Genomic DNA, 24,290 nt, shown 5'->3' on the forward strand with positions numbered 1-24,290 from the left:
GAGCAGGGGAGGGAAAGCAGAGGGAGAGGATCTCAAGCTGACACCTCGCTGAACTTGGAGCTGGCAGGACTCGATCTCATGACCCATGAGATCACTACCTGAGCCGAAAATGTGTCAGATGCTCAACTGCCCGAGCTGCCCTGGGGCCCCAGGATTTTTTTTTTTTAGTTAAAAAAAATTGCTGTGTATTTATCCGTGTAAGACATGTAATCCTAAGGCACATGGCATAGAACTTTTACTTAGAATGAAATAGGTTCATTTAGGGCATGGCAGATTATTTAGGGGGAAGAAAAAGAATAGAAGCTGACATAAAGAAAGTACTCAGGACTTTTTTTTTTTTAAGATTTATTTATTTGTTTATGATAGAGAGAGAGAGGCAGAGACACAGGAGGAGGGAGAAGCAGGCTCCATGCCAGGAGCCCGACGCAGGACTCGATCCCGGGACTCCAGGATCGTGCCCTGGGCCAAAGGCAGGTGCCAAACCGCTGAGCCACCCAGGGATCCCCTCAGGACTGTTTTGAGGTATTCTATTTATTATCTAAAAGATTTTGTCCTGTGGTCCTTAAAAAAACTAAATGTACTTGCTGTCATCATAGGCCAGACTTGGAGAGTGCGTAAGTTAGAAGGCTAATAAAATCGCTGCTGCTATAGAGGTTCTGGTTCCTCAGGAGCCATCTGGCTGCTGAAGTCAGTAGAGCCTGGGCTGATCAGATCTCTTGTCTTTGTTTTTGTCTGTATTGGGAGAAGAATTTGAGGAACTTTCTGGATAGTAAGTTCCTTGAAAGCAGGAACCCTGTGGCTTTCATGTTCGTGTGGGTTTTCACATGTAGCAAATGCTCAATAAAATTGTATGGAATGAGTGATGTAGGGTATAGGAATAGGGTTAAAGCTTTTTGTCAAATGTTCCCTTTGTTTTAAAAAAGCTAGCAAGCATCTTGCAGATAGCTTTTGTGTGTGTATTTGTGAGTGTGGGTGTAAGAAGGAGAGAAGGGAGGGAGGAGGGGGCGAGAGGACATCCCCAGAGAAGCATGATGGGCTTCTTACGACCAGAAACAAATGGGAACCAGCTATGGACATGACCGGAATCTGCTTTATGCAGAACTGTTTTCTGAGGAATAGAATTGTATCGTTTCAGGATCCAGTCAGGGAACATAACCTAAACCAGTAAAAATTCAGCAGAGCGAATTTAATATGGAGAATTAAAAAGGCGAAAAAAGGAACACTGAAATTTTGGAGTGTTAGAAACTCCAGGAAATAGCTAGTATCTCTCTGGCTTGGGCAGAAGGCAACAGTTGGGGCTCCTGGAATCTGGGTGTTTGGAGGCTGGGCCTGAGGCCTTTGAGGAGGGAGTCGTGTCACCGGGGGCTGGAGCTTAAGGAGAGGTTCCCCCAGCACCTACATCTCTCAGACTTCAGATCTAGACTGCTGAGAAGGGGCTGTCATCTAGTTGTGTTCATCTTTCTGAGGGGGTGTGATGAGGCTGGTGCTCGGAGCATAGGGAGGATCCAGAAACTGGAACCCCTGCGGGCTTGGGAAAAGGGACAAAGTCCCTTCTCCCTCTTCCTGCCTCTGATTCTCCCTCTAGTACATTCTGCTATCAGAACCCGGTGGGGAGCTGTTTGGAAAAGAAGACACCATGGACTGCAGAGTCCCAGTGACTGACATCACTATGGGGAGTGTGGGAAGGTGAACATAGGGCTGAGAGACACGAGCTTAGTAACGAGTAAGTTACTTGTTGATGGTAGTGTGCATCTAATATTAGGGTTTGCCAGCCCAGAACACACATTTAATTACAACAATTGCGAACAGGACACAATGGTAGGTTTCCCTAAGTCACCAAGCAAATTGGCAGTTTAATAAAAATGTGTTTTATATCTATCTATGTTTAATTCAACTAACACTGACTATCAGCTCTTCAGAAGAAGGTAAGGAGTTTCTGGAATGGAGATGGCAGCACATGGTTATGTCCATCTTGGGAAAATGTTTCCCCCAAAATCTAATAAGACAGGTGGATTTCCTACTTACCTTACTAATGCTTTAGTTAATAAGATCTTCAGCCAGAGGAGTAGTGAATTATGGGAAGTCCAGGTAAATTATGAAAAATCTTAATGATTTAGGATTTTAAAAACAAGAGTGATTTTCACTCTTTTTTTTGCCATCTTCCATAATGTACTGTATGATTCCAGAGTGCAGTAGTGCTTAGACTTTGTGGTTAGGAAGCTTCCATGTAGCTGTTAACCTCAGCATGCCTTGGAACCACAGCTTCGTGCCCAAAGCACAAGCTCTCTGCATCCCACTCTTTGCATATGTCAATATAATCTAGCTTTAACTCGACATGGCTTTGTCCCCGGAAAGCCCAGTGTGGATTTTATAAGGCCATACCAATTACATCTGATAATTGTTGCCATACTCCTTCTGAAATAAGCAAATACATAGGCAGGCTCTCTAAACAGACATTCTCCAGAGCTCAAGGTGAAAAGCTAAATACCCCTGGGAGAGGGAATGAAAGGTGGATGAATTCTCTTTCAAAACAAAGTAAGGAGGGAAAGTGCCTGGGTCAGTGAATATATAATGTGGAGTAACACCCAACTTCACTGGCTGCACAGTGTTGGCTGAACAAGATGACTGTAGAGATGCAAGAGGTGTTCTCTGTCCTGGGTTGGGGTGATTAGGAAAGGGTGGGCACTAATCACGAGTGTATTCCCAGCATTGAGAAGCAGTCAGGCTTGTTTGGATTCCTGTTGCCCTAATACCATTGACTCTTCCATGTACCTGGGACTAAGTCTCAGGGCAATGAAAAGGAAAGCCCATGGCTACAGAGTCAGATTTTTTCTTACTTTCTTTGTAACTTTGGGCAATAAGCTTAACTTCTGTGAGCTGTGTCCCGTAGGCTAATTATCTACAAGTGGTGAATCACACTTACCTCACATGACTGTTGTGATGATTCTACGATCTGTTCTGTATGACTGTGACTGACACATAGTCCTATAGTAGCCCAGTAAAATGTTAGATACCTTCGCCTTTCTGCAGTGTTGTATATCCAACCCTATGCTGGTACTCAGTGTTGGGGAGGTGTAGGTAAGGCTAAGGATGGCATCTCAACTTCTATCCTTAGGAGAGGGGAAGAGGGCTCTAGATTGTACAAGCCTGCAAAGCAGTTACTGAATTCAAATGTATTTCATGAAACTTATTTTAGTAGTAGCCATGTATGTCTAGTTGGAAGAAAGATTATACAAATGATGAGTAGCTACAAGTCTTTGGAACTTTGAACGGATAGAAGATGTGTTTCATGATGGAAGTGGCTTTTGAGCTGAGGCCCTGGGAAATTGGAATGTGATTGAACAGAGAGGCAGTGATGGTGTGTCCTCGACAGGGCAGTAGCATGGGTACATGTCTGTGGTAGGGACAAACATGGTATGTGTGTCAGGACCAGTAAGGTTGGGATCAGGATTAGATTTGAGAAATCTGTAGGCAGAGGGCTGGATAAGGGAGGAGGACTCATTTTCTTCAAGCCCTTGAACTATATGCTAAGAGCTCTGATAAGCATTTTTTGCTACAATGCTTTCTTAATCAGAGGAGTGACATGATGGAAAGGGTGCTTCAAGGAGATGAAAGTGTTGAGTCCTGGGGGAGAACTGGGAAGATTCTCTACAGGGAGATGAGCAGTGGCTGCTCAGTTAATCTAATCATGAAGAGCAGAGGGACCACAGTAATGACAGAGCCTGGAGAGGATAAGGTGAATCTGAGCGAAACTGGCAAGGGGGTATTGACAGGTTGTGGTGACTGGTTTTGTGTGAGGAAAGGAGGAAGTCAAAGAGAAGTCACAGATTTTTAGGCTAAGAGATTTGCAGCCGCATTATGTTATGATAATAACTAAATATTACTGAGCTGCTGATTTCCCAAACACAATCCCTATCTACCACTACTATCACTACCACCATCACTACCATTATTACAGAGTAATGATTATTAAAATCTTACTCTGGACCAAGTACTGTGCTAAACACTTTGCATGTATTACCTTATTTAATCCTTACTCTGCCATGAAGCATCCATTTATTAAATATCTTTTTTGAGCATCTTCTATGTGACAGGTGCTGGGTTAGGCCTTGGGGATAAAATGGGAGCTCTGTCTATGCCCTCACTGAGCTTATAGTCTAGGCCAAGGCTTCAGACAAGACTCATGTAAATAAATGAATTAGATATTGTAGGTTGTGATTAGAGCTCTGAAAAAAATAATGGTCATGAGAGAGTCTAACAGAGAAGCCTATTTTAGGGAATGGTCAAGGAAGACCTAGATTCAAAGTGAGCCCTGAAGAGTGGGGAGAAGCCAACCATGAGAGAAGCCAGAGGAAGAATATTTTATTATGGGGGAACAATCAGGCAAAGCTTGGTCTGATGTGGGAAATTGTTGTGGGAAATTGCCAGGAGGCTATGTCCCTGAAACACGAGAGAGCAAGGGAAAGAAAGGGTGGGTTGCGATGTGGTGGGAGGCCAGGAGGCAGGCTAGGTCAGCGAGGAAGCCTTGGGAGCTGTGTGAGGAGGGGTCTGGGTGACTCAAAGTACAGTGGGAGGACATTGTAGGGTGTAAGCAGAGTGACATGGTCTGGCTCTCATGTGTGGAGAATGGATTGGAAGAAAGTGTGGGTAGAAGTACAGAAATTGGTCCAGGTGTTTGCCCAGGTGAGAGATAACAGTGGAAGTAGAGGTGGAGAAATGAAGGATTTGGGATGTATTTTGCAAAGGACTAACAATTTGCAGGTGGAGAGAATTTGGAGGAGCGGCCAAGAAAGGGAAGAATGACCACCTTGTCTCTGGTTTTAGAAACTGTGTGGTGGCCATGCTAGTAACATAGGGAAGACGGGGGCAGACTCAGTTTGGGAGGAAAACCAAGAATTCCTTACTGGGTATGCTACATTTGGGAGGGCTTTGGGTCATAAGTGTGGAGCGGTCAACCCATATGCAGTAGGGTTTATGAGTCTGGAACCCAGACAAATGACCTGAGCCAGAGATGGAGGCTTTGGATTCATGGATTTAGAGGTGGCGTTTAAAACTATGAGGATGGCAAATCCATCCAGAGAGAATGAATGTGGGTAGAGAAGAGGCCTGGAGCAAAGTTGACAAACTGGACCACTAACAGATGGGGTCGTGTGGAGGGAGAGGACCAGCAAAGAGGCTGAGAAGGAAGGAGGGAAAAACAGGATTGTGAAGGTCAAGAGGCAGAGAGGAAAGTGAGTCAGGAAGGAGGGGACTGGTCAGCAGTGTCTGAGGCTGTGTTGAGCGGTTCCATAAAATGAACCATTAGATTTGGTAATTGGGAGGCTCTTGGCAGCACTGAAAAAACATGGCTTTAATCCAGTGGGCAGAAGTCAGGTCTGATTCAGAAGTGGGTAGGAGTTGAGGAAGGAGCTTTTGCAGGTAACTCTTGAGAAGTTGTTCTCTTGTTAATCTGGTTTGATGTCTGAGGAAACAGGCTAACGGGGCTTCATGTCCTATCCAGAGTCATTCTAGAAGTGCTTGGCAAAGCCAGATTTTGAACCCACATATGTTTGACTCTGAAACCCACATTCTTAGCTGTGCTAAACAAGTGTTTAAGTTATCATTTGAATGAATTATTTATTTTCTAATTAGGTCCTTGTTTCCCATTTTCTCTCACTTGGTTGCTTTCACAAAATGGTCTCTGATTAACATCCAAATAAAGTAAACACAGGAGAAAGCCTGGATTAAAAATGAAATGATGATAGATAAATCAAGGGAATTTGAGTGTAAAGTTTATAAATATATTCATTGATTGTCTCCAACTATTCTAAAGCACATGCTAGGATCTTCTGAAATGAAGAATTATATATATATATATAATATATATATATAATGTATATATATCATTTTTTCCCATTAAATTTAGGCCCCAGGCAATACCTGTGGAAATGCTTTTTAAAAAAAACAAAAAACAAAAGGAAAAACCCTCTGCTTTCCTCTTTGCATTTCCCAGTTTCTTTCTTCCCCATCCTGTTATTTTCCAGGCTGCTGCCACTGCCTCTTTTGGGACTCTCTTGGCTGTTGCAAGGTCCCAGGCTTTTCCTCCAAAATCCAATTCCTTGTTTTCTCCCACTTAGAACAGAGATTTGAACAAGGAGAGAAATCTTTCCGTTTCTGACTGGTATCTGACAAAGCCAGAATTAGATTTAAACTAGCTGTCAAGTAACATACCGCTAGTTAAAATTGCTCTCAGGACTCAAACACAGGCTAGGTGATCTCTCATATTCAGTTCATGTCATTTTCCCTTTCAATATTCGATATTCTGATAATGTGTCTACGTGGCCATTCTTACCTTGCCAACATACAAAGGGTCAGTTCCAGTGTACTCTTCCAGAACAAAAAACTGGTTCCAAACCCAGCTCCTCTTTATCCGCAAGTGTGACTGTGGCTTGTCTGGCAGGAGCGCTTCTAATTTGCCTGGTGGTGTTGGTGTGCCCGAGAGAACAGTGGTCGTAAGGTCCATCAATCCCCAGAAGTACAAGGACATGCCAAGTCCCAGCCAGCTCTTTGCATTGCTCATTCTACCAGGAGTCCACATGGGATTGCCAGGTTTTCAGAAAGTAAAGTACAAGATGATAAAGCCACTGGAACTTGAGTGTTTTCCAAGTAAAAAAATACTAATGCGGTTTACCGGACACTTAACGCTTCTCAAATGAGATCTCGATTCAAGTCAATCTGCTTGAAGTTGACTTCCTGTCAAGTTAAGGAGAACACACTGTGATGATGTCAGATTCTCTCCTGTGGGCTTATAGCAAGTTTTCAAGAAATGTCAGTAAATATCCAGTTCTCTACTCAGCGAATTAAAGAGTCATAACATGTTATTGCCTTAGAAATGTTTGAGTAACAAATAATATTTTAATAAAAAGAAGACAACTTATCTTGCTGTAATCAATCCCAAACCTTTGGATATGGATTTCAGCGGGAATAAAACTGGTGAATAAATTTCTTCTCATTGATAACATAGCTGGAGGGTTTATGCTGTATTATTGATTGGCTTGAATTAATAGTGTGCTCTTTGAAATATTTATGGTCAGACAGCCTCCTAAACTCTTAGAAACAGCCTTCATTTCCAAAATTTATAGCAAATAACTAATATTTTCATTAGCCCAACCGCTTTTCTTGGCTCATTAAAAAAGCCAAAAGCAAATCTAACTATCTTTTTTGCCACCTACAATTATCTTGTGTCTACCCTGTGTTATTGATAATATTAGAAAGCTCGGACTTCATTTATAAGCAGCCACAGATCACTTCGGACTTTAATCATTCTCTGAGCTCCTGGTAGAATTTGAGTTTCACACTCTACTGCTTTGGCTCTGAAGCTCTGAGAGGGGCTGCTAATGTGACCTTTCTAGAGTTTGAATGGTCAGTTAATCATTGTATCACTCACAACAGACTTTAAAGTGCTGTTAGTCACATGCTACTGGGGGCATGTGAAGAGAGGCTAGCCAACACGTTTTTTTTTTCCTGATCTGAAAGACTCATTTAGACAAAAGGATGTTGACTTCTACCCTGGGGACACCTTTTCATCAGTCAAACTTCTTTTGTTGCTATGAAGGCAGATTAGCTGGTGACCTCACTCCTGGGCTGTGAGTGAGGTCATCCACCTTTCTTCATCCACCTTTTCTTCCTTTACTTTGGCGAGGCATAATGAAACGGCACAGCACTCCCACCACTCTGTCAAAACAACCAAAATGGCTTCTGTGGGCTTAATATTTTCACTGTTAATGTAGAGAACTGCTGTCATCGTCTCAGAACAATGTGTGTTTGGGGATTTCAGACCCATGCAACTAAATAATGCTCCATTTCTTTCTTTTTTTTTTTTTTTAATGCTCCATTTCTACAAGTGGTTTAAAGTGAATGCTTTGATGGTATCTGAATTACCACCTTCTACCTGTCGCCACCAGAACTCGTTTTAGCGTCCTCTCAAATACCCACTATTGAAATGAACAAAAGAATTAAAAAAGAGATCTTATAATCATTTCATACAATATGCCATTTCATTTCTGTGCGAGAAATCCCTTCAGTGAGAACTGATAAAGACGACAAGCTGGGGGAGACTAAAGATTTTCTGTAACTGAATGGGGAGGCTGTGCCTCAAGTTCTAGCTCTTAAATGTGGATTGACTGTTAAGTAAAAGGGAGCTAGGTGTGCCTTATTTAGGGTGACATGTTTGTTAATAAAGAACAATGGTGTGCCAGAGGGTCAGGTACCAAGTATTAGTGGTTTTCCTTTTTGGACCAATAGACAAAAACCCAGCTCATGTTTCTCTGATCCCTGTCTAGGAAGAGATGTTCTGGAAGAAGGAGTCTTAACCCAGGGAGATGGATTAATTAAAAAGATTGGTGAGAAACAGCTATGCTGTTCTTGGGACTTAGAAGATGGACTGTAAATGGCTGAGGTGCCAGCCACGTGAGGAGAAGTTAGCTGAGTTGTGTGTAAAAATGACAAAGCCGAGCCCACACCATGTTTCGTGGGCACTCTTTGGACCACCATTCCGGAAGGGCCTAATGTATATATATCATTTCACAGATTTCTGCATCTGGGATAAGTACTCTGGAGTATTCGATTCTGGCCTAGCCTAATTTTGTAATAACCACAATTTTTTTTTTCCTGTAGAAGTGAACTTAATGAAGAACTACTAGTTAGAAAATTCTGTAGAATAGAGAAAAATTATCTTTTTGGATTGCATTTATCAAAGCTAAAACTCAATATATATACTTTAATATATTTCCTTCCACATCTGTGTTTCACATGTGTGCCTTTTGCCTAAGCATTATTTTTCAACTATGTCATATATTCTCTGGCTACTTTTAGCATCTCACTGTTGGGTTCTGAGTGCTTAGGTGCCTGCATGTTTGGGTGTGGGGGTGTGCAGATGTCTCCTTTCCTGCTTGTACTGGCTAAATTTTCTGGACAATTCAAATAAGATTTGAGGCCATTTTGAGGGATTTTAAATACTGTCCCTTATATTCTCTCATCTCTCAGAAACTAGACATGCATTCTTGCCAATTAAACCCCCTGTCTTTACCTCAGTGTGATCTGAAGAGCGCCAGGGGGAAAAAAAAGATGTTCTTTGGAATCTTTGTGATGAATATTTTGTAGGTGGTGCAGCTGCCTGAGCTTTCATCTCTCTCTCCTGCCCACTTTGGCCTCCTACACATGCGTGCAAAGCCTTTCGCCAAACACAGACGAGAGTGGCTTTTGGCTGTTTAGGATCTGTGGAGCCCTTGGTGATCCTGTGAAAGCTCAGGTGGTCTGGGTGCCCCTTTCACATTCCCCCCTCACAAACAGCAAATATCAGAGCCCGCAGCACCTGTAAACTCTTACTGTGTTAAATAACCTGATAGCTACAGTTGATGGGGGAAGCACTGTATTCCTGCTTCCTCGGGGCAGAATGCATGAAAAAATCCTCCCTGCCTAACTTTTCAGAAAGTAAACTCTGGGTTATACAAAAGGTACATTATTCTTTTCACAATTAGGGCTGTTTATGCAAGTGCGGGGAAGTCAGTTCTATCAGAAATACTAACAGCTTTGATGCGTTATAAAAAATATGGTTCTCATTTGTGTCTTTCCTACGGGCTAATCGTAGTGATGATGTTTGAAGGTGGGTTCATTTCTGTCGTTCTTGTCAAGGAAGAGACTAATGTATGTGTATTTGTATGTATAGATCTGCTTTGAAAGACCACATATGCCACACAAAGAATACATTAGTGGAAATTGACTTCTGTGTTAAATGAGTCTTTTAAAAGTTTTTCCCCCATCCTGCCTGAAGAAAGCAAACAGCCTGGTAATGAACACAGTAGGAAGAAATTAAAGTTGTAGATAAAGTGTGCTTTTGGTGAATTGTTTATTTCATTACTTAAATTCGTTGTGATATTTAAAATGTAGGGGGAAGGGATGGTTACCACTTTCTCCTTGAAATGAACTGGGCTGTTATGGTCTCCCTCTGATTTCTTTTTCCATTATTCCCATTTTCTTGAGCTTTTCATGGTTAATGGAAGTACTACTCAGTAAAGCTCAAAAGACATTTCTGTAGAAGCAGAAAGTCAGTTGCCTTTGCTGCTGACTCCCTCTCTGGAGGGAAGGTGTTTTAATTTTTTGATTGGCTTTAAGAGGTAAATACAGACAGTGGTGTGGTTTTGGGGAGCTAAACTTCTTAAGCTATCACTTTTACTTTATAGAACCAGGACGTTCAGCAACATTAAATCAGAACGCGTCCCAGGGTCACGATGCTATCTTGCCTTTCAATCAAGGGTCTCACTTGAGAAATATGAGCAAACATATTTTATTCAGGAGTCCCAATTCTTCAGTATAGAATATAGAACCCAGAGAGAACAAAAAGCGGGTGGTTGCGGTATAAATTGGAGTGAAAAATTCATATGATGGTGATGTCTTTGAATATGTACACTTCACAGACAATAAGATTCCCACTGCGGAATCCTATAAAGGAGATATTTTCGTTCTGCCTCTGGGTGTGAATGCCTTGGCTGACCCAAGTCCACCCACCACCGTAGATGTGTTTTGGAAAGGGTGTCTATTCTGGTGTTGTAGTCTGAGAAAGATGAGACATTCTCTGACCCGAAGTCTTTTTTTATTTACTATAGATGTGCCATCCTCTGTTTCCTCCTGGATGGTCATTAAGTGAACAGAAACAACGTACCAGCCTATGCAAAGCTGCCAATCTGTGGAGGCGACTGACCCTACCCAGAGCCAGAAGAGGTTGTCCAAGTACTAGATTTCTTGGATTTGGGTTGTTCTTTCCCTTCCACTCCCCTGCTGCATACCTTACCTGCCTCATGACATAGTCCCCAACCCCAAAGCTAGCATTTCTGAAATGGATACAGTTTAGAGTCAGTGTGTACATTTAATGTGGTCATATTTCCTTCCCCCCTCCTCAGAGAGGCTATTAATAAATTAATAGTGTGTCTAGAATTGAGGAGTTATGGTATTGCCTTTTTTTTTAATTGAGCAGCAGAAGAAAAACAAAGCATACTAATTTCCACGGATTTGTTCAAAAAGGTGGTCATCACTTTCACTTATTCAGATTTTCTTATATTTCTATGAACCCCCACTTCTCCTGGTTCCTCAAAAACTGGAAACCCTGAGCCTAAGGCTACAGCTGTTAAAATGATCACTCTGCTATTATTATCTCTGAAATCTTCCTTCTCTCACCACTCTTATTCTTTCTCTCCTTTTCTTTCCCACAACGGAACTAGTTGATGAGCGGGAGTGCTTTTAAGAAGTTCAAATATGGAAGCGTGGAGCTGAGACACAGCTGAGGGGGAGGTGTAGGGTGGCTGAATGGAGTTTAGGAACAGTATTTGGTTTTATAGGAGAGAGAGAGAGAGAGAGAGAGAGAGAGTGTGTGTGTGTGTGTGCGTGTCCACATGTGGGTGAAGAGTAGAACAAAAAAAAATGGGAGAAAGTATGAATTATATGATTAGGAGCTGGCTTTGAAAAACCTGATCAGGCCCATAATAAAAACTGCCTCGTGCATCCTACATATACGCTGACTCTCTGGCTATAAACTCCCCAGCTCAGGTCCCGAATAGAGGCATTTCCACTTTAGAAATCCTTTCACTAGAGTTCATGCCCAATTCCTCTGTGGTTTCATTCCTAATATAATTAATTTTTCCATCTGAGGATACCCTTTCTTTTCTTCCATATCTTCCAAGAATGGCAAATAGATTCTTACGGATCCTTTCACGCATACTTAGTATCTAGTACATGTTTTAATCCCAAAGGAGTCAGGAAGTTTTTGACCTACTTTATGCTTCCTCTGGCTTTCACTTTTAATCAAGCTAATGAAAGTACAGTTCGGTCCATGGGCAATTTCTTTGACTCCAGTTAGACAAGAATGATCAATTTTGATTTTTCAGAGTTGTCTCACATGTTCCCTGATTTCTAGTCTTACGTGGCATTTATAATTGCACTAAATTTGCACTTGTTCATTTTTAAAAAGCGTGTGTTTTAAATTAAGTAATTATCTGGCTAAAGTTCTTCTTTGAAGTTGCAAATAATTCCTACTCATTGCTTTTCTTATACCTTTGTCTTTGTACAGAATTTTAGGGAAATAGGACAAATCTGTAGTCTTTCCTGGACCATAATGGTTAAACCATAGGAAGAAGAGTTTTTGGCAAAAGTCAGTTTGCTGTCTAAAATTAAGACTTAATGTATTAATTTGATAAATACTTGAGCACCAGATATGCTTAATCAATAGTAGTTTGTGAAACCAAATGAAATAGAGTTCCAGTTTTAGCCCTACCACTTTTTATCTGTGCAATCTTGAGCCAGTGACTTACACTCTTTCAGTCTGTTTTTCATGTGCAAACTAGAGATAATTATAGAGTCTCACAGGATGATTGTCAGAATTAAGTGGGAAAATGTCCATGAAGCTCTTAGCATGGTATTTGGGCAATGGCCTTGTGTTTGAAAAACAGTAGGTGCTTAATCCATGTTAGTTCTCTTTTCCTCTCTCAAGGAGTTTACAGTGTAGTGGGGGAGATACTGCCATTAAAGCTGGTAGTAGAAATAGTAATAGGAGTAGGCATTATGGCATCACTAGTGGCAGTGATGACAGTGTTGTAGCAGCAGGAATAACAAGCAGTGATGGCGGAAGTACTAGCATGGAGTGTTCACTTGATGCCAGCCTTTGTTAAGTCCTGTACCTTTATTATTAAGTCTTTGCAAGAATTCCAGGAAAAGGTATACTTTCCCCCTTTGACACAAAGACAAACCAATACTGGTGTGCTGGGATGGCTCCTAGGATCCCACCAGCTCTCACCAGAGCTGATTGGCACATCTTTTTGCAGCATCTTAAATTGGCCATGATGTGAGTGTTGACATTAGGGCTCTTGACAGATGCTATGGGGAGAGTGAACGGGTGATCTTGGATTCTTCCTCAGGAGTAACTATGGCATGTTTCGTATGTGACTCACCATGACATGGATCTGATGGTGATGATGCCTGCCAGACCCCTAAAAGCAGTCCTAGGCCAGGTCAGGAGAGGGGGCAATAATTTCTGTCGGGAAGGAAGAGTTTAAGGTAGCATATGAACTAAACCTTGAAAGATGGAAAGGAGGACCTTCCAAGTGAAAGCAAATGCAAGCCCTGTCAGGAGAAAAATAACTTGAAATTGAGTGGAGAACGAGGCCCATTCAATAGAGTAGTGAGAGATGGGGCAGGAAAGACAGGCAGAAAACAGTAGCTAGGAGCTGTGAATGTTGCCAGGCTGAAGTATTTTGAATCTAGTTGTTCATAGTGAGCAATGAAAGGTTTTTGAGCATGCAAACGAGCCAGTCCAGTCACTGTTGAGTAACGTTGCTGGACTGTAGCGGAGAGCCAATGGGAGAGTCAGTGGAGAGTCCAGGGGAACCTGGAAGGAGAACTTTGACCAGGACTCCGGGGGTAGGAGAAGGGTTGGTGAGGAGTCTGAACCCCTGAGGACACAGAGTCTCCATCATTGGGAAACTGAATCGATGTGCAGGAATGTGGGTACGGGGGTTGGGAGGCTAATGAAACAATGACAGGAAGGTTTGTGCTTAGGTTATGGCTGGAAATTGGGAGCAGGCATTCATTAGAGGCAAGGTAATAAATTTAGTTTTAGATTTAGGAATAAAAAATTCATCCTTCCATGCCTGATATTTAAAGAGGCAAGAACTTTCCTTCTCTTTTTAGTCCAAAACCTTAAAGCAGCTTTGGACATAAAGAATGTGATCTGCATCCTCTCCCTGAGAGTGGTTCTGACTGCTTCCAGAGCACACACTGCATCCAGGCCCCCTGCTCCTGACCCAGGGCTGGACCTGCTCCAGGTGGCTTCCTATAGCCAATTTGGTGAAACTGATCTGGACCTTTTGACCTGTCACCTCTCAGATGTTCCCTTTACACAATACCCATTCTCACGTTGGAATTATGCGTATTTTAGCTTTCATTTTTCTAACGTGTAAGGATTGTATACATAGAGGACAACTGGATACTCTGTCCAAGGAAAAGAAAAACTCCTGGTAAAACAAAAGAAAAATCAAACAGACAAGAACAAAAGAAAACAAAAATCACAGTGATGTTTATTTATTTTTTCTGTTAAAGGAAAAAACTTCTAATATCTGTTTTCAAAAAAAAAAAACACCCCTCTTTTGGAAAATGATGCAGAATTTGGACTCAGGACATTTTGGCTTAAGACAACTTCTGGCTCTGCCCCTCGATGTGTGATGCTGGGTGTTTGCTTAACCTTGTTGAGGCTCAGATATCTTCTTCAAAGGGCTTAAAGGTTTAACAGTTTAAAGTGTTGTCAAAGATTATCATGACCTAATACTATAGATCAAATTCTGTTTTATTTTTTTACTTTCTCTGTATTCCCCTTCTTGTCTCTCTTCTCACAGTACCTCTTGCATTTTCTGTTGGCTCTTAATTATTCGATATTGTAATTATTTACCTCTCTCTTCCCCATATTGTAAGTTCCTTGAAGATACAGATAGTGTCTTTTATCCCTATCAACTGGATACTTAGCACAATATTTGACACATCCCAGGTGTTTAGTAAATAGAGTGCCAATGTGTTTTTAAGCTGTAAAAACGTATTTAACAGTTTGATATTATTATTCATTCTGCCCTCATTCTTTTAATTTTGTTTAATATTTTCTCATACTTAATATCTGTTCTTACCACTAATGTATTAAGAGGCATGTATAATTAGACAGTATAAAGGCAAAAAATTCCAGAAAAGAATAGATTTTTACACATGATAGTTTTGTTCTTGGACAGCAAATAAAATAAACCCTGATAGGTCACAAGTGCTCTAGACTTTGGCATCATTTGTTGTTAATATGAAGCTAAGGAATCCTTTGTAGAGATGCTAAGAAAACTTATGAGAGAATTGGGGTTTGTAAAATGACAGTGGTCTAAAATTCTGGGACGTTTTTTAGTTGTCTAGTTAAAGGGATATGACCACAAAGTTATCTCTGATGGTTTAGCTTTTTTATCTCTTTAATTCAGGGGGAAAGGGGCTGATATGAGAAGATTTCTATAATTCTTTTCAAGGTCAACAATGCTTTGACAGCCCCCTCCTTCTTGAACCTAGATCCTATCAGTCCAGTCTTCACCACATGACCATATTTACATTTCCTTTTAAAATGTTTTTATTCTATTGAGGGCAGCCCGGGTGGCTCAGCGGTTTAGCGTTGCCTTCAGTCCAGGGCCTGATCCTGGAGACCCAGGATTGAGTCCCACGTCAGGCTCCCTTCATGGAGCCTGCTTTCCCTCTGCCTATGTCTCTGCCTCTCTCTCTCTCTCTCTCTCTCTCTCTCTCTCTGTGTGTGTGTCTCTCATGAGTAAATAAGGAAAATCTTAAAAAAACAAAACAAAACAAAAAACCAAAACCAACAACAACAACAAAATAAAATGTTTTTGTTCTGTTGAGTTTGGCTATGTATAGAAGTCTCTGATGAAAATTGCTCCACAGTCTTCTAGAACTCGGTATTACCATTGAGAAAGTTCATGTGTTTTAGCAAAATGATAGAGGAGACTGAGAAAAAGATATGGGATCCCAGAGAAAGGAGATCCAACGTAGAGGACCAGCAAGGAGAAGGCCTAGGATAACAGTTAAGTACTAGGCCTAGATACAGAAACCAGGCTGGGTGGGGGTGGGAGTGGGGAGGGCTCCAGGGAAAAAATGAAGCTAGTATTAGTGGGTTTGAGAAATTCTTGCAGTATTTGTTAAAATTATCGATAAGCATGAGACAGATCTTTTGAACATTTGAAAAAATAATAGTGACACAGATATAAAGAAGAGGAGAAAAGAAAAGAATAGGCAGTCGTTAATCCAGAAATACAAAACTATTCTGGAAAACAAGAATTAGAATCTTGATGTACAACTTTGCTTATGATAGGAAACAACATTCATTCATAATAAGGTATGTGTTGACTATTCTTTTAGTGAAAGTTGAAATAGAACTGTGTTGAGAGGGTGAAGGAGTAGAGAATGGGTGGGAATATTTAGAGAGAATTAAATCCTCAACTACTGTACTGGGAAGTCAAGTGCTAATATCTAAAATAGATATTTCATGGGGCGCCTAGGTGGCTCAGTTGGCTAAATGTCTGCCTCAGCTCAGCTCATGATCCTAGGGGTTTGTGATCGAGCCCCACGTGGGGCTCTCCGCTCAGTGAGGAGTCTGCCTCTCCCTTTCACTCTTCCTCTGAGCTGTCTCTCAAATAAATAAAATCTTTAAAAAATAGATATTTGAGGAAATATCTGTGTAAGCATATTACTTAGAAATATATGAGCAGGTACTTGAAGAAAGAACTTCTGGGGTTGCCTTTGGGTATTGGGTTTTGGGGGGGACAAGGCACTGCTTTTCCATTTATTATAAGCTTTCCAGTACTGTATTGTTTTGTTTTTGACCGATACAAATATTTTACTTTTAATAAAATAAAAACTGATTAAAAATTTAAAAGCATTTTAAAATAAAATAGATGTTGAAGAACTGAAAAGAAAGCCTCCAAACAGACTTAATGAATATATTTTGTATTTTTTAGGACTTTTAAAAAACTTTTAAGTGTTTCTGAGATCAGAATGTATCTTACAATGACCAAAGTCATTAGTGTTTACACTATTTACATTATTAGCATTTATGCATTAGTACCTTTCTCCCCCAGCCAAAACTTGCAACTGTTATATTTCTTTTTTTTTTTTAACTGTTATATTTCTGGTACCTATATTTCTTTTTTTTCTTGTAAATTTATTTTTTATTGGTGTTCAATTTGCCAACATATAGAATAACACCCAGTTCTGGCACCTATATTTCTTTTTTTTTTTTATGATATTCACAGAGAGAGAGAGAGAGAGGCAGAGACACAGGCAGAGGGAGAAGCAGGCTCCATGCACCGGGAGCCTGACGTGGGATTCAATCCCGGGTCTCCAGGATCGCGCCCTGGGCCAAAGGCAGGCGCTAAACCGCTGCGCCACCAGGGATCCCTGGCACCTATATTTCTGATTGTGTTTTCATAGGATCAAGGAAGTGGAAATCCTTTAGTGCAGGATTTTTCAGAACTCTGGTCTTCTGAAGCTTTTTCAAGGTAAAATTGCTAGGCTCTGCCTTCGTCTTATTTCTCCTTTTCTTTATTACTGTATCCTCTTTACTAAGCTCCATCTTAATCTATATTATATATGTGGCAAGGCAGATGTCTTCAGTAAGTTGGTTAACTGTGGTTGGAAAAGCTGTATCCTGTCCTTCACCATCCACCATCCACTTTCCATTTCATTGGAGAGTCAAATGGGACAAATCAAACTATGCAGGTTAGTAGAATATATTTTAAAAAAATACTAAGAGAAGATATAGGTGAATATTGTTTTTATGATACTGGGTTGAAGAAGGCTTCCCAAAGTATCATGATAGGTAATCAAGGATAATGTTAATAGATTGAACTAAATAATTACTAGACATTGCTATATTTTGAGTTTAAAAATCAGCAACATGCATGAGAAAACAGTCTTCTAGAACTCTGTATTACCATTGAGAAAGTTCATGTGTTTTAGCAAAATGATAGAGGATAGATAGAGGTACTACCCTTACCATACTAAAGAGCATTTATACTCATTATTAAAAATGATGATCAAATGACAGTAAGAGAAATTCATAAAAGAGGAAATAAAATGACCTATAATATATGATAAAATTTTACTTTTGCAATTAGCTGAAGAAAATGAGTTACTTCTATCCTATTAAATTGGAAAACATTATAAAACCTATGTTGCTGAGAATGTGGAGAACTAGACATTTTCATATACTTCAGATAGAAGTGTAGATTGACAAAAGCTTTCTTGAAAGCAGTTTTGCAATATGGGTCATGTCTTGAAAATGAGTATTTAATTGATCCCAAGGAAATAATTTTGATAGAGATTTTATTTGAATTTAAATCTATTTGTATTTATTATGGTATTCTTATTATAGCAAAAGAAAGATTAATCCAGATTTCCAGTGATAGATGATTTTAAAAACTATGATATACCCATGTGAAGGAATATCATGCAGCTCTATTTTTGAGGGAAGATCAACAATTGGTTTGAAAGCTGTTCTAAAAAAAAGTTTTTATCAGAAAATGGGAAATCTACCCCAGAAATACCTCAAAATGAAATAATACTGAGAGTCAAGTTATATTAGAATTAGCTGATCATAGGCTGGTTATTATCCATTATTTACAGACCTCAGTTACCTTTATAGAGCGTAATGGTAGAAGGCATTGTCTTTAAGTTTGAGATTCAATATTCTCTACTCCTCCTTGATACCACCATCTCTTGGCTATCCCCACCAGACCACGCCCAGCCATGTGCAGATAGCCATGCATATGTAACAAGAATGCTTATTTGATCTGCAATCTCTAGCATTAGCCCCCCTCTAATTATAACATAGTGATACAATCATGGGGCAGATATTGGTTTGATATCCTCCTCTTTCTAGGCTATGTTTATTCCCTGATGGTTCTTCAGTAGTGTTCTGTAGCTCAGTAACAGAACCACGTTTCAAGCAAATGTGTGGTGAGTTGGTCTTAATGTGAACTCTGAATGGACTCCCCCTGCTCCCCCAAAATCTAGTCCAGTTAGTTTCTAATAGAATCAGTGAATATATACTTAAGCTTGTTGTTTTTCTTAGGGACATTTATCAAGATAACAAGGGATGTATTAAAAAGAAGATTCCCAAATGGATCAAGCAAAATACATTGGTCTAAAACTAGCAAAGTGGAGCCCTCATGGGTTCCAGTAGTGACCATTGGGTTCATGAAGAGTGAGAACTGTTTTCTTTTTTTTTTTTAATTAATTTATTTATTTATGATAGTCACACACACACACACAGAGAGGCAGAGACACAGGCAGAGGGAGAAGCAGGCTCCATGCACCAGGAGCCCGACGTGGGATTCCATCCCGGGTCTCCAGGATCACGCCCTGGGCCAAAGGCAGGCGCCAAACCGCTGCGCCACCCAGGGATCCCGAGAACTGTTTTCAATATAGGATCTTCTAGTCATTTCGGGGTCATCAGAACCCAATTTAGTGTCAGCATCAAGATCACTGACTAGCTTCAGGTCTGGGTCAAGAGGCACAAATCATAGGAATATATAGCCTCATACAATGAGGTGTAAGAGGGATCTTGACTACTAGTCCTCCATTAAAGACCTTGTACTGGATCATTTTGGCACTAATTCCTGTTTTCTGGCTATGCTATGAAACAAATCACCTCAAAATGTAGTAGCTTGAAACAGCAATTATTTTATTAATTTTTGTGGTTTCTATGGGTCAGGACTTTGGATGTGTTTTGGCTAGATGATTCTGGCATGGGGTTTCTCAGGCATTTGCAGTCAAATGGTGGCTAGACTGGTACAGCAGGGGTCTGGTGTCACTGGAGCCTGCTGGGCCATCTCTTGTCTCTTCACACAGTCTCATTTAGTATGTTCACATGCGATTTCCATCCACATGGACTAATTTGGGCTTCCTCGTAGCGTGGGGGCGTCCATGAAAGCATTTGGGCTATGTATGTGGTCAGGGCTCTCAGGTGGGTACATTCTCAAAGCATATGATGCATTAGCTTTAATGACCCAACCTTAGAATCCTCTCAAGCTTCATGTCTGCTATATTCTGTTGGTTGTGAGCCACTTCCCAGTCCACACACTTAAAAGGCAATTAGACTCCACCTCTTGAAGGGGAGTGGCAAGGCCCCAGGAGAGCCTGTGGGATGGGACATTATTGTGACCATGTGTAGAAAATACACTTACACTTGGCTCATCAGTCAAGCTATTCAGGACCACTGAATTCAGTGTGGAAGAACTTTTGCATTTTCAGATGAGCAAAGGCAAGTTTTTGTATTTGGAAAGGGATTTAGGGGGTGGGGGAATAGTCATTCTTTGATTTAAAAAAAAAAACATAGAGAGCAAGTTCTGTTTGAATGGCCTAATTTCCATATCTGTTGTGGTAGAGATGGGTGTATGTAAAGGTTGGGTGTGTCTATATAAGTGATAGATGCACAACTTTTGCATAAGACTGCTCAGGCATAAAAAATAAGGAAATATGGTTCTATTACTGAGTGACTGGAGAATTGTTATCAATGGATCATTTTCAACTTTAGTACAATGACAAGTAGTAAAGTAAGTTCTGTATCAGGTGTTTAATATTCACAGTTTAAGGATATTAAAGTCATGATCACTAAGTATTGGGATTTTTGCAAAGTAGAACAGATTAAAGAGATGGTAGAAAAGGATGTGACTTGGCTGTAGACATGTGGCTCTTTGAAGAAGTATTAAAATATAAGCAGAGCAATAATGAATAAAATAAAATTTAGTAATATCTGGAAATAAGAACTCATTGAAGAAATACAAGACTGGTGGGTCATAGTGGATATCATTTCCTCCCAGTTTGACTTCTCATTGTTTCCTCTTTGGGTCTCTTGCTCTGCTTATGCTAGCCATGGAACAGGTAGCATTTCCAGCCATCAAAGTAGGAATCCAGAAGTTAATGTAAGATTCCTTCTGTCTCTAGCTGCCCCAGTAACTTCTACACTTTCACCATTGTAGCTACCTCCTCCGTGGTGTCTCTGTTCTAATCTGTTCTATCAGCAGGAGAGATCTTAACAGGTCACTCACCTGCTAAAAGGTCTCTAATGGCTCCTCTTTTCTTAACTGATAAAACTGAACTCCTTGACAAGGTACTCAAGGACCTACATGATCTGCCTACCATTCTAGCCTCATTTCCCTTCTCATATTTTTTCGTTCATTAAAATAAACTACAGACCCTGTATTTTAACACCTTCATGCTTTTGTTCAAACAGATGCTTTTTCCAGGCCCTTTACTTGGCAACCTTTCTTCCAGGAAGCATCTGTTAATTACGAGACCTGTCTTCTGTGCCCCCATGCCACTCTGTCCATTATGCCTGGTCAGCCCACATGGTCTGCTTTCCCCACTAGCCTGTGAGTTCTCTGAGGGCAGTGACTGTCACCCTTGTGTCTTCAGGATTAGCACAGTGTCAGCACCAAGCAGGAATTTAATAAAAATTGGAATAGAATGAAATTAAACAAAAAGTGAACAATGATTTAGCAGTATAACATTCTCATTTCAGTGCAAATCATGGCACTGAATATGGCAATGTTAACAGAGTATGATCCTGAGGATCTGCCAGGTGAGACTGGGTTCCTCACCAGAGCTTTCTCCATGTCTGAGAGTTGCAACCCAAAGGAGGCTGCGAAGTGAGGGTAGAAGCTTGGATCAGGTTCAGAGGAGTCCTCAAGGCTTTAAAGATGAAACCTAACAGTGTCCAAGGAAAAGAAATTAAAAAAAATATTTTATTTATTTTTTTTATTTTTAAGTAATCTCTACACCCAGCATGGGGATTGAACTCCTAACCCTGAGTCCATCCCAGAGTCGCATGCTCTGCCATCTGAGCCAGCCAGGCACCCCAGGAAAGGAGGCTGGGGAGGAGAAAGGCTTAGAGGAGAAAAAGTCAAGGTGTAGCTCAGTAATGGCATCCAGATTTTAAACATTCATTTTCACTGAAGATAGGCATCTCCTCGGAATCAGGAGCAGGGACCATGTCCTTAATCAGTAGAGGAAGAGATTTAAACAAAGATTTCCTGAACAGTTATGCTCATAAACTGGGACAGGTTGCTTATGGAAATTGAGAAATCTGCCTTTTTTTGGTCAGGGAGAGAGGACGGGCAGGAGACTGCAGAAGGGGATGCTTCCACAGACTCAAGTAGGTCTTCCAAAGGTGGAAATGGAACCCAAGGGACATAAGGCCTTTTGCAAATTCCACAAATCAGTGATATTTTCAAATGCTGACTTTACATCATAGTAAGTATTTGCAGCATTTCACTCATTCTTGCCTAGAAGAAATGCTGAATTTATGAGCATACAATGCAAGGAACTAGCAGTCCTTCTCTCTAGTCAGTTGGTGATGATATTTGCTACTACCTATTTCTACTTTTACTTGCTGTAAAGGATCTGTTAAAGGAAAAAACTTTCTTTTGTTGTTAATGACTTGCGGATTGATCTCAGGTAACACTTGTGGCAAGATAGGATTGTTAGCTCTGTCTGGAAAAATTGTGTGTCTCCATTGCTTTTATGTTGGCACTTTCTCCCCTTTCTGGTATTTAAATACTATATAGCAGTGCCACAAAGATGTTCAGATGTTACTAGTGGAAACTGCATTAGCAGTTAAAACTCCTGTATATTTCTTTTCTATGTCAGTAAAGGAATTGGGTTTCTTTGGAATGGAAAATGCTCTTATGTATCTTTTGCAAAATTTATTATTTCTTTCTCTTATAATCCCTTTCATTTTTTTCCCCTATGCAGTAAAAAATCGTTAAAAGAAATGCGTATAAACTCTACAAGGTTTTGTTCTTATACCGTAAGGCTAAGAATAGTTTAACAGGAACCAATCCACATGCTTTAATCCATACGAGGGAAAAAGATTTTGTAAATGTTTCTCTTCAAAGTGCTAAAAGTAAATGAAGGTTAAAAGGGAATACTAGAAAGAAAACCTTATTAATGGGAAATACATTCTGATAAATCAAACTGATTCTAATCTTAATAGTCAATTTAAATAATGGAATTGGTTAATAGTATCAAATTAGGATTAAAGAAGGGGATAAAAATCTATTTCCGCAAGTTGTTTCAAAACAAGGCATTCACTGGCTGATGCCATATGATATCAATCTGATCCTACTGTACACAATAAAGCATGTCCTACGATAAAATCCTTCTGGGAGATGTGTTTAATCAGATGCGTTTGATATTATTTGAGTAAAAACTACCGTGGACTCAGAAGAATCAAAGAAAAAATCTTTAGCTCCTGCAATCAGTCTTCATCCACTATGGATGCTGGTGCTCTGCACATACCCTGTCCTAATCTACTCTCCTAAGCATGAACTATCTGGTTGGGATTTCACATTTGTCTTTTCAGAAGCTACAAACAAGTTTGTTTGGCTTAGTAACCATGTTCTACACTGACAATTCATTCCTAAGCTTCTCACAAATCAAGTCAAGATAAAGATTTTTATGTTGGCAGGAATTTTAATGGACACTGGTAAGTACAATTAACAGCCATCCAATAATAATTTAAAATACTGTCTTAGCTAGCGTCTTTTGGCTTCCACAGAACGAAATCAACACTTTCACTTCCCAACACAGTCTTTCTATGCCATTGACCAATTTTAAACCAGATTTTGTGAAGCTATGTCATGGAAACAACATACGACATGGAAAGTTTTATAACTTACTTTTCTCCTTCTTCCAGGGAGTGCACTATTTTTGCATTTTCCTGAGCTTGCCACTTTAGTCATGGAGTTCATGTCAGCTCCCACTGTCTGTCAGAACAACTTAAAGTGGTCCTCCCTCTGCCATTCTGAAATTGGTCTTTAAATGATAATCAGCTCTAAAGGAGGCTGTTGGAGGTGGGGATTTAGTCCAGTAACGTGGAGGGGAGAAGGCTGCTCCTGGCTAAAGCCTTTTTCCCTCCTCTGTCAGTGCCTTAGGGTCGGAAGGCGTCTCTGGGGGGAGTAAGGCCCAGCCAGCTACCAAGTTGCTGATGCAACCTAAAGCTACTTGGGAAGGGAAGGAGAACAAAAGGCATCACTTATGTTAGGTGATTAGCAGCAAATGATGTATGGGGGTGGGAGGGAGCCTGGCATACACAGGGAAGGGGGGCTGGCAGTTGCCCTTGTCTAGAAGGGGGAAGGACAAAGAATGCTGTCCCTGAACATTTGAGGCCCTGGGGGATTTCTTAACAGAATCAAACAGCAGAGGACTATTAGCAGCCTTGTACAGTAAGAGCTAAAGTTCTTTGGACATGATGGCCTCACAGGCAGCTGAAAATACCTAGTGGCAAATACCTATCAGCTACTTATGTATTTCAGAAACGAGAGATAATGGGAAGGCTAACAAATTGCACGTCTTTTCCACTACCATTGCTCAGTGTTTCCAGTAAGTACATGCAGTGTCTCAGCTGAGCTGCTCTTTCAAATTATTGTTAATTAAATAATACTCCCTAAGAAATCTGTCATTACCGGCAGCCAGGAATGGGTTTGTTTAGTTTGCCTGAGGCTATTAATGCTCTAACAAACGGGCTCTTAATTGCCAGAAGAGGCAATTTCGTTGGGGGTTGTAGCTCACTCTTCCCAACAATTTTATAGTATATTTTATATCTTAAACTTTTCCTTTTTGTTTCTCTGTCTGGAGTTGTGTAAGGCCAGAGGGATCTTTCTCTAATGATTCATCCA

At 40.5% G+C, this 24,290-nt stretch overlaps 1 protein-coding gene across 2 annotated transcripts in view; it reads right to left on the minus strand.

The window, feature by feature from the left end:
- Positions 1-24,290, minus strand: part of LOC129514536 (cadherin-20) — a 205,170-nt gene that overhangs the window by 47,651 nt on the left and 133,229 nt on the right. For both annotated transcript variants that reach the window (XM_055333180.1, XM_055333181.1), the window contains exon 2: positions 6,332-6,732. In XM_055333180.1, the coding sequence (XP_055189155.1) occupies positions 6,332-6,577 (246 nt within the window). In that variant the 5' untranslated portion in view covers positions 6,578-6,732. The remainder of the gene's footprint in view (positions 1-6,331; positions 6,733-24,290) is intronic.

The sequence above is a fragment of the Nyctereutes procyonoides genome, unplaced genomic scaffold (assembly GCF_905146905.1).
Source record: "Nyctereutes procyonoides isolate TBG_1078 unplaced genomic scaffold, NYPRO_anot_genome, whole genome shotgun sequence".
Classification (NCBI taxonomy): Eukaryota; Metazoa; Chordata; class Mammalia; order Carnivora; family Canidae; genus Nyctereutes; species Nyctereutes procyonoides.